Below are 10,772 nucleotides of genomic sequence, written 5' to 3'. Positions count from 1 at the left end.
TTGCAAGAAACTTAAGTTGACATCATCTTTTCGTAAGATTAACAGACGCTGTTATCATGACCAGTGATCGTTGCAAATGTTCGTGTGCCTTTTTTCCCGGCCTTTTTTTACTTAAATGTTTATTTAGTGATCTGGCTAAAATGTTGTCACTATAGATTTCAGTGATCTATATAAACGAGTCTAAATTGAAAACTACGTTCAAACCTATGATTGTGTTGGATAAAAACCGCAATTTTTATACGTGTGCATGTAAAACAAATTTTGTTGTAGAAGGGTCTAAAACTGTGACAGCACAAACAACATTTTCCAAAAGACCAAAAAAGTGAAAAAGTATATTTAAACAAAACGCATTTGACTAACAGGTCGAACAACTGATGTTCTTTAACCCTGCTGACTACCATTGGCGATTGCCAAATAAAATTGATCACAAGATGTAACAAAATGGATCTTAATATAAATTTAATACTAAACAGAAAAAAATAAACTTGTGGCCACGATGTTATGCTACAAACACACGGTGTCAATATTTTTTAGTACGCCAGATCCGGATTTCGACAATAAATGTCTCTTCAGTGATGTTAGTGATCGAAACGGTATTTGGAAGGCCATATAAAACTTGAAGTACCCTCATTTTTAGAAAAAGTACCCTCATTTTTAGATAGACTCTTAAATTCTTTTAGAGTCAATATAGGATGAACGGATCATATAAACCGGAGGGAAATATGATACAAGCCCAAACGAAAAAATATTAACGAGTCTAAATTGAAAACTACGTTCAAACCTATGATTGCGTTGGATAAAAACCGCATTTTTTATACGTGTGCATGTAAAACAAATTTTGTTGTAGAAGGGTCTAAAAACAGCACAAACAACATTTTCCAAAAGACCAAAAAAGTGAAAAAGTATATTTAAACAAAACGCATTTGACTAACAGGTCGAACAACTGATAATCTGTAACCCTGCTGACTACCATTGGCGATTGACATTTAGCATATAGATCTATATATATAGATCTGCGAATAAACCCTTTAAGTACCAAATAAAATCATGACGGTCTAACTTTTTAATCAACCGCGGCAGTTCCACCAACTGTTCTCATGTAGTTTTATTTTGTTTTCAATAGTTATCAAAGGTATACCAGGATTATGATTTAATACGCCAGACTCGTGCTTCAGGGGCGGATGCAGGAATTTTCGAAAGGGGGGTGCTAACCCAGGGCAAAGGGGGGTGCAGGGGGGGTGCAAAACATATGTCCCGATACAAATGCATTGATCGGCAAAAATAAAGGGGGGTGCGCACCCCCGGAACCCCCCCCCCCCCCTGGATCCGCCACTGTGCTTCGTCTACATAAGACTCATCGGTGACGCTGATCAAAATAGTCATGAAGCCAAACAAGTACAAAGTTGATGAGCACTGAGGACCCAAAAATTCCAACAAGTTTTACCAAATACTACCAAACCTTGTCAAACTGTGGTTTACATCGTGCTATAGGCATATAGATCGGTCCTATGACACATACACATACAAATACAGTAATACAGTGTGATTCGGAAACAAGTTTTCCCGTATATTTACCAATATTAGTTTTTTTTTATCACATCTGATGAATTAAAAGTAATCATATTGAGAGTTTAATTGACGCCATCATGATTTTCTTGACCCGGGGAACTGACTACTCTTAGCATACTAACAATATGTATATATATATGTTATAGTGAATTTGTATAATCAGTGATTATGCAGAAACTTTATTTTCCCTGAATTTTGATAAAATATCTTAATATTTTTCATGATCACTGAAATTTTAAGATTTAATTACTTACAAATTTCCTGATATTTTTTTCAGGAATTATAGTGTATTTCTAATATTCAATTCAGATTTATTCTAAAGAGTCCACATTGCAAATAACTTAAATAATATAATTAACGTTTACCTTTCATCGAAAAAAAGAAGATATTGGTGCTAATTTGATCATAATTCATTAGAGATTTGTTTTATCAAAAAATTGTAAATAATTAATTTGTTTTAATCTTGTATTGATAAAGAGGGTGCTTCATCTGGGTAATTATTTGTTTATGAGACACTATTTATCGAAATAAACAACTTATCCTGGCTGTATTGCCATTTATTTAATCGAAAAAGTATATAGAAGAAGAAGAAGATGCTTTATTTCCTTAAAATGGTCTCACAAGGAGCATAATATAATATCATCATAATATTATTCTTTTCACGTGACAAATATAATAAACAATACAGTATATATAGTTAAAAACACAAATAAAAAACAACAGTTTTCATATAGTAGTATATATATAGGAGTATATATATAAAACCTTCGTCTCGGACACACCTCTAGAAAGTAACAAAAAAGAATACTGTGAGTAGGCTAAATATATCTTAGTCTAGCTGAACTGCAGGAGGCACCAATGAATAGTTTCGATTTAGCTTGACCAGAATTGAAATATTTCGTCGGCAAAACTTTCATTTGTATACGACAAACAAGAGTTCCTGTTTTATGAAATACTAAATATATCAGATATTGTGTTTAACTGTTATATGGCCAATGATTTTAACTAGTTTTCAATAATTACAAGTTCTCTGAGATCGGCCAAAGCTTTTTTTCCAAGTCAGTTTGTTTATTTTGCTTGGTTCAAATCTTAAGATTCAAACCTGTCTCAACTGATGCTTTAGTGTAGTTTGTTCTTATCATGTTCGCGCTTTTACACCACTGTTTCATGATAGATCCGGATTATTGAGCGCTAACAAACATGTTAAACCACTACAATATGCATACTCTTGTCTCGGGTCTGTAGTCAGTGGTTGTCGCTTGTTGTTGTGTGACTTTAAAATTTATTTTCTCTCTTTAGAATTGTTTCACATTTTGTCGTACTGTTCCTGTTGAGGCAATACACTTTTCGGTTAACATCTTATTGCCTAAATCTCTGGCAGATAGTTGCATCATTGGCAATCATACCACACCTCCTCAGTTCAATTTTACACAATTTTACCCTATAATGATTCTAACGATCATCACGGATGAGACACACATAAGACATACACAATTATTAGCCCTGGTATGGCTTTGTCATGTATTTTGTACATCGCCAAATACGTTTGATATAACTTGCTGTTTATAATAATTTTTACAAAAATTATATATTAAACTGTATTTGTAAAATGAAATGTATAGACATTTGCTTATTGTAGCCTGTACTGGGTGTATTTTAGTGGGGGTATTTTTGTTGTTGAGTTGCTGTATCACTGCCGTTTACCCGGCATCTTTATTTATAAATATAAGATTTTGAAATACATCAATACATTAAACAGTTTTTATCACTAACTGTCCAGTTATTTTATTTGGAATATTGTGACTTAAGTAGGGATCGAAAAAAAACGGAAGTCACGGTATCGCTGATGAAGACGTCACAGTTAGGATCGCTAACTACAGATCGTCGTTGAGGAAAGATTCTCATCGATACACAGCTATTTTTTAAGACAATCGAAGAAGCATTCATTTTTGTTTATAAAACAAAATTGAAGAGAGAAATTATCCGAATAAGGTAAGAAAACAAATAAAAACTATTTTCTCTCTCGATTTTACTGTATGAAATATGTGTATAAGTTAAAGTTTATAGATATTTATTCTTGAAAAAAATATTTTCATCACATTCAGCATCCTCATGGTTTTGTATAAATGCGACGGAAAGTAGAATTTACGAAACACTAAGTCTATTCCAATTTTAATATGATTTTACTTTGAAAACAAATTGTGTGCTTAAAGTGAACTGCACTAAAGGATTGAGCTTATAGTTTTGTTTTGTTTTTTTTTTTTTTTTTGTTGTTCTGTCAATATTTTAGTGTTGTCCGTACATGATTAATACATTTAATAACGCAAAATAAGTCAATATCTAATTGCATAATATCAGAAGAAAATAAGGCTATGAATGCAGTATTTGTTTTAAAACAGACAGGGAAACCACACGAATTGATTTCAGCGTTGTGCATTGCGTTATATACGTTATCCAGCGTGCGCATTCGTTACAGCCTTTACACGTTTCCAAACAATAACCGAAACGGAACTTAAAAACAATAGTGTAAAGAGGAGGAATCAATCTTGTTCCATTTGTCTATATATTTTTCATGACCTCTTTTAATTCAATTCACACATGTTATACCTTTATTGTAGATATGGATGACGTGGATAATCCGTTCCAGCAGTTAGAGGCTGCAAAAAGGCAGCTTATTATGGAATTTAAAGAAAATGCAAAGTCCGCTCAAGAATTGGAATTTTGGAAAAGAATGGAAATTGTAAGAGATAATTATCGACATTCACAAGAGGATAGTTCATCAGGAGATACGACAGGTGAGTAAATACACAAGAGTACATGGAGGAGAGGTCTTTGTTAATAAACTGATTTGAGCATACGTTTTTTAAAAGTCTTTGATGGATAAGGGTAATTATACCACTTTTTTAATTTTTCATATTATTTTCATGAGTGAAATACAAAACAGGTAATTTACAACCGTTAATCACAAAATTAATGCCGTATTCGTCTGTTTAGTCATACTTGTACCAGAACTATTTGTATTTCCTTCTTTTGTTTAATTATATACGAATTTATTTTAAATGAAACTAATATTAATCTAGACGCACAGATAAGTAGGTATAACTTTATAAATAACCTTTTTATTGTTATGTCAAAAAAATTAACAGACGAAGAGCAAGACGAAGGAGAGAATCTGAATAAAGACAAGAAAACAGATGAAAAGGTACCAGATACAGCTTCAGATGGTATGTACACAATAATTCAGAAATGAAATACATGTGTGAGTTATGTTAACGAAAAGATTTAAAATATTCAGATGAAGAGCGGCAATAATGGTTTATGCTTTTAGTTTTATGTACATATAGTAATTTTGTGTCCTTAATTAATACATTATCTCTTCTTTTCGATAACAGTACATGCATTGAGAGGCTTGAATGACCAGTTGAGGTGTATTGTCATATACATTCTGTTTTTTTAAATGTTGGTTTTTTCGGTTTTTTTTATTTTTGTTTGTTTTGAGAGTTGTAAAACAATTTTTCTTCCATTACTTAGTCTTGTTTGTTTTTAAATATGAGTGTGAAGAAACAAAAAGGGACAATACGAATTCATTTAATTTAAAGACAATCCAACAAAACCATGTAAAAAACAACAAAACTACGGAGAGTCAGTCTACAAGTGGCAAAATAATCAACTTGTTGATAGTGGCCGCGTATTGCAGTCAGGATTCTACCTCGTCAAAATTATCTCCCCATTACGCCAGCTCATTTTCACAATCGTAGAAATGGAAGCCATTGTAGGGATGACGCGCTGCCAATTTTGCTCTCGGAAACCGATAAATTTATCCACATTGCACCATTACGATCCTTGGTCTATATGTCAGTTGTATTTTAAAAGACAAATGTATCAACTAGCTAATGAGCATCAGTTAACAATCTTGTCTGCATTGATTCAACTTAAAACCATTGTCTGATCGGTTGTCAGGTGGAATTTTCGAAAATTCATAAACATTTTTAAAAATTCTAATTAGATATTTCGTGGAAGGGCAGACTAGATTTTTTTTAGTGGTTGAAGACTACAAACCCTAGTTTTCACACACAAAAATTATAATTTTTCGAAGATATGCATTTTCACCATCCAACTTGAAAGACTGTCGTCAAGTACTTTCAGTAAAAAAAAATAGCTATTCGAACACCCCTACTCTGTTTTTGTGATTCATTAGATAGGTATTTCACTTAACCCATATATTTCATCTTTTAGTACTGTGATTTTTTTATGTTATAAAGTCAACCTGTAGCTTTGATATATAAAAATGATAGAATCTGAAGCGAGACGATGTATGAAATATTCTTGCTTTTAACGATATCAAGACAAAATAGTCAATTCAAACACGCCCTAACATAAAAAGGTGCACTCGATTTTCTCTTTTCGATACAATTGTTACTCATTTTTTGGAATTTTTTCTTGAGTCACATAATGGAAGGGCAGACACAAAAATTACTGAACTAATAGATTGATATGTTTTCCGTCCGTGGTAAATTTAAAAAAAAATCATCGGAGGTTATGCATTTTCTACATCAAACTTGAAAGATACCCATGTCGTCGACTTGATATCTAATTGTTCTGCTTAACCATGTACTAAATAAATTGAAAACTTATGCAAATGGTGTTTTTAAAATAAAACACTTCGTAATTGAGAAGAAAATTGAAATTTTGTTTGTTTCTATTAACGTTTAAAATTTTTGTCACTATAAGTAAACATTACAGTAAGCATTTATCGCCTTCTCTAACAAAAGAGCGTCGATTCTTTTGTTCTATTTCAACCGGGTTTCCGACTGATTGGTAGAAGTAGAAGTACAAATAACTATAAAAACTAATTACTGATGAACAGGTTTTGTAAACTCCTTGCGTTTGTTTTATGATGACAATAATTTCATATACTTTTTTTTATATAAGAAGAAATAACTCAACAGAAGTCAGCTGCTGGCGGAAGAGCAGACGAAGAAAAGGGTTTAAAAGAACGTACAGTTACATTCCAAATACTTGAGATGGAACATGGAGCAGGGGATGATACACCTTTGCCTCAAAAGAATTTTATATTCCAAAATGTTGGCATGGAGCATGACTTCAATCATAACGCTACAAGTAAGTAATAGAAACAAAAACTAGAACAATTTATGTGATTCTTATAGAGTAAATATCAGGAATAACAAGCATTATCAAAATAGTTTGAAGAGCACGTGAACACCATTCTATCTCAATTGTAAAACAGAACGTCATAATTTCAAGTGATAATTTTTCCATATGCATCTTGATTTTTTCTCCGTCTGCCATATTTGATTTGTTAACCTTTTAGCATATTGTTTGTTTACTCTTCTGTATTATTTCATATTTTATCATGGATTTGCCTTTTATATCTTAAGGTACAGTAAGGGGTTGTTTGTTGTTTATGTCTTACGCCTTGGGCCTCTAGTTGCTAACGTCAAAGTCTTTTTATCGCTGGTGGAAACTAGTAGTCGTCTGCTTGGCAATCTTATCGCTTCACCTTTACCAATGTGATATCTCAATTGATACTCAGTCATATATCTTTTCAAAGATATCAAAAGATCGAACTAAAACAAAAAATAAAACCAAAAAAAACCAACATGTAGAATTATCTCTATTATAGTAGTTTTATTTTTTTAAGGATGTGAATCCGTGATCAATTTATTTGAAAACGAAGACAGCAATGGACTGGGAGCTTTACAGGTACGTAATATGTTGATAAAAGATGGGTGATAAAGGTCAACGAGACATAAACCCCAAAACAGTATTAAACAAACTAATAGGTTGCTCATTATTGAAGGCAGTACAGTGCCTTATGATTGTTTGTATCAGCTCTTTGGTATCTGATGGATAGTTGTCTCATAAGCAATCATGCCACATTTCCTTGTTTATAAGAAACAACGTATGTAGCGAACTCTTCAATTCGGAATGATGAACAAATGTGTAAAGATTTGTCAAAAACACACAAAATACTGTAGAAGTACACAGTATATGCTCAAGCTAAAGAAAATGATGCTTATTAATGGAACATTTCTATAGTTATAAATTTTATTCATACGCATATTTTGGTGCTTTCATGTGAACATTTTAATATTATTCTAGTTTCTGTTTCCTCATCAATTAATATTAATAAAGTCAAATGATAAAACAACTGTTCAGGATTTGTATTTACATTTTAGTTTATCATGAAAACGTTTTTAACGTAAGTTGCTTTATGCTTGATACTGCAATGTGCTTTATTCTTGAAACTGCAGTATATTTTACGGTTGTTACTGCAGTATGCTTTATACTTGAAACTGCAGTATGCTTTATGCTTGATACTGCAGTATGCTTTATGCTTGAAACTGCAGTATATTTTACGGTTGTTACTGCAGTATGCTTTATACTTGAAACTGCAGTATGCTTTATGCTTGAAACTGCAGTATATTTTACGGTTGTTACTGCAGTATGCTTTATGCTTGGTACTGCAGTATGCTTTATGCTTAATACTGTAGTATGCTTTATGCTTGTTATTGCAGTATTCTTTATGCTTGATACTGCAATATAAGTTATGCTTGATACTGCAGTATGCTTTATGGATGTTACTGCAGTATGCTTTATGCTTGGTACTGCAGTATGCTTTACGGTTGTTTCTGCAGTACGCTTTATGCTTGATAATTGCAGTTTTCTTTATGCTTGATACTGCAATATGAGTTATGCTTGATACTGCAGTATGCTTTATGCCTGATACTGAAGTATGATTTATGCTTGATACTGCAATATCCGGGGTTATGCTTGATACTGCAGTGTGAGTTATGCTTGATACTGCAGTATGTGTTATGCTTGATACTGCAGTATGCTTGATACTGCATGCATTAAGTAAGAAACAGATCAGTGATGGAAGCCTTATACCTTTATTGATTTCAGTTGACAGAAGACAAACTTGAAAGAAATGAAACGAATCACAAAAACGTATCTGCTGAAAAGGCCAATGGTTACAAGGTTGGAATCAAAGATCTCTTCATAGCAGCAAAGAAAACAGCAAAAATGGAAGCAAGGGAGTCTGAGAAGAAAAGAAAACTAAAAGAAAAAGAATTAAAGAAAAAACAGAAAATTGAATCCCGGGAGACTGAAAGGAAAAGAAAACTAGAAGAAAATGAATCAAAAAAGAAAATGATAATGGAGGCTCAGAAATCTAAGGAGAAAAAAACACGAGAAGAAAAGGAAATTAAAAATAAAAGAAAGATGGATAAAAAGAAAGCCAAGAACCAAAAGAAATATGAAAAATGTGTAGCGAAGGGAGATGAATACGAGTCAAAACAGAAAAGAAAAGAAGAAATAAAATCATTACAGGAAAAAAATATATCGGAGGCTAACCAATCTAAGCAGAAAAGGAGAGCTAAGAACCAAAAGAAATATGAAAAATGTTTAGCGAAGGGAGATGAATACGAGTCAAAACAGAAAAGAAAAGAAGAAATAAAATCATTACAGAAAAAAAATATATCAGAGGCTAACCAATCTAAGCAGAAAAAGAGAGCTAAGAACCTAAAGAAATATGAAAAATGTTTAGCGAAGGGAGATGAATACGAGTCAAAACAGAAAAGGAAAGAAGAAATAAAATCATTACAGAAAAAAAATATATCAGAGGCTAACCAATCTAAGCAGAAAAAAATGTTTGATCGAAATGATTCTACAGAAAAAAGGAACCCAGAAATAAACGACAAAAAAGAAAAAAAAGAACATAAATCTATTTACGAAACATTTATAATTGACACAAAGGAACGCAATGGTAAGGTAGTAAAGGAGAAAAAAGAATTGAAATTGTATTTTTGTTTATATTTGTGACTTTTAATTACATGTATTGACACCATTGATGCCAATGATCGCTTTTTCAAATCGACTTTAAACGAAACATAGTATATTAATATGAAAAGCTCGTTACAAATATTAAGAACATTTTGTGATGATTAAGAAAACAGATGACTACGTTACTGTTAATGCTTATTTTCTATATTTATTTTGTAGGGGAAGCAAAACCAGTGAATAGACCTAAGCTGATGGATTTTGTTAGAAGCCTTGTTGGATGTATTCTGAACAGACATTAAAACCTTCAGTCAAACCCTGCTCCAATCATGTTTGTTGAACAGTTGTATTCGTAGTGTCTCTGTGCTTGTTTGTTGAACAGTTGTATTCGTAGTGTCTCTGTGCTTGTTTGTTGAACAGTTGTATTCGTAGTGTCTCTGTGTTTGTTTGTTGAACAGTTGTATTCGTAGTGTCTCTGTGCTTGTTTGTTTATTTATGAAAATTTATTTCCTGTCTTTGTTTATTTATGAATTTGTATTTCCTATGAGAATTTTGTTTAATAAAAAAGATATATAAATCTTTTGCGATTTTAATAGGTGAATCTGTGAAAAATAACGAATGCTTTACATGAGATACTTTAATCGGCCCCAAGTTCAGCTGAGTTGGAGTTAAGGCTATTCACAAAGTCATCATCTCATATTCGTTTTGCATTTGCGCCGATTTTTTTACAGGTAAATTACAGACGCCCCTCATATTCGTTTTGCATTTGCTCCGATTTTTTCTTTCATTTGCGCCGATTTTTTTCACAGGTAAATTACAGGTAAAATTATTTTTCATTTATCCTTATTGACCTCTTCCGTTAGCCAGTTGTACAAATGATATGACTTGTCAATCATAACATGTGTAGCACTGTTGTCCTATGCTAACCACGGGGAGGTGGAAGAAGGATCTCGAGCAGGATAAGTCAATTTAAACGCACTGTGTTCACATACTTTAAAATCAAGAAGTAAAAACGTAAGGTAAAAGCACTCTGTTTATACTAAAATGACGAATTAAAAATCTATTTACAACATTAAAATCCATAAAAACGGAATACATTAAAATCATTAATCAGTTCTTGCCGAGTATTTCATGTGATTTCGTCTCTTCTTTATTTGTCGTAATTGTCAATTATAACAAAATCTATCTTTTCTATTTCTGGCTTACGTCCTGATACGGACATTTATAGAGTTCGCATTTTAACATACGTAACGGCCTGTATTTTCTTAACTTAAACATAAGTGAACAACGTATATTATAGTATTAATGAATGGGTATTTTTATTATGGCCCTGTTATATGTCCAAGGTCTGTAATAATGGTCGAGGAAGTCTGAAATGGCCCGAGGGCCATTACAGACAT

At 32.3% G+C, this 10,772-nt stretch overlaps 1 protein-coding gene across 3 annotated transcripts; it reads left to right on the top strand.

Annotated features, from left to right (window-relative positions):
- Positions 1–3,438: 3,438 nt before the first annotated feature.
- On the top strand, positions 3,439–9,950 carry LOC143078936 (uncharacterized). 3 transcript variants are annotated; one of them, XM_076254014.1, is made up of 7 exons: positions 3,439–3,561; positions 4,188–4,364; positions 4,716–4,793; positions 6,505–6,690; positions 7,232–7,293; positions 8,497–9,358; positions 9,595–9,950. In XM_076254014.1, the coding sequence occupies exons 2-7, from the start codon at positions 4,190–4,192 to the stop codon at positions 9,672–9,674; spliced, it is 1,443 nt and encodes a 480-aa protein (XP_076110129.1). In that variant the 5' UTR covers positions 3,439–3,561; positions 4,188–4,189; the 3' UTR covers positions 9,675–9,950. The 3 variants fall into 3 exon arrangements, with proteins under 3 accessions (XP_076110129.1, XP_076110128.1, XP_076110130.1); XM_076254013.1 differs by having other exon boundaries at positions 6,502–6,690; XM_076254015.1 differs by lacking the exon at positions 4,716–4,793 and having other exon boundaries at positions 6,502–6,690.
- Positions 9,951–10,772: the final 822 nt, after the last annotated feature.

Source organism: Mytilus galloprovincialis, chromosome 6, assembly GCF_965363235.1.
Source record: "Mytilus galloprovincialis chromosome 6, xbMytGall1.hap1.1, whole genome shotgun sequence".
Taxonomy (NCBI): domain Eukaryota; kingdom Metazoa; phylum Mollusca; class Bivalvia; order Mytilida; family Mytilidae; genus Mytilus; species Mytilus galloprovincialis.
The sequence above is the reverse complement of the archived record's forward strand: the minus strand, read 5'-3'. Positions and strand labels throughout refer to the sequence as shown.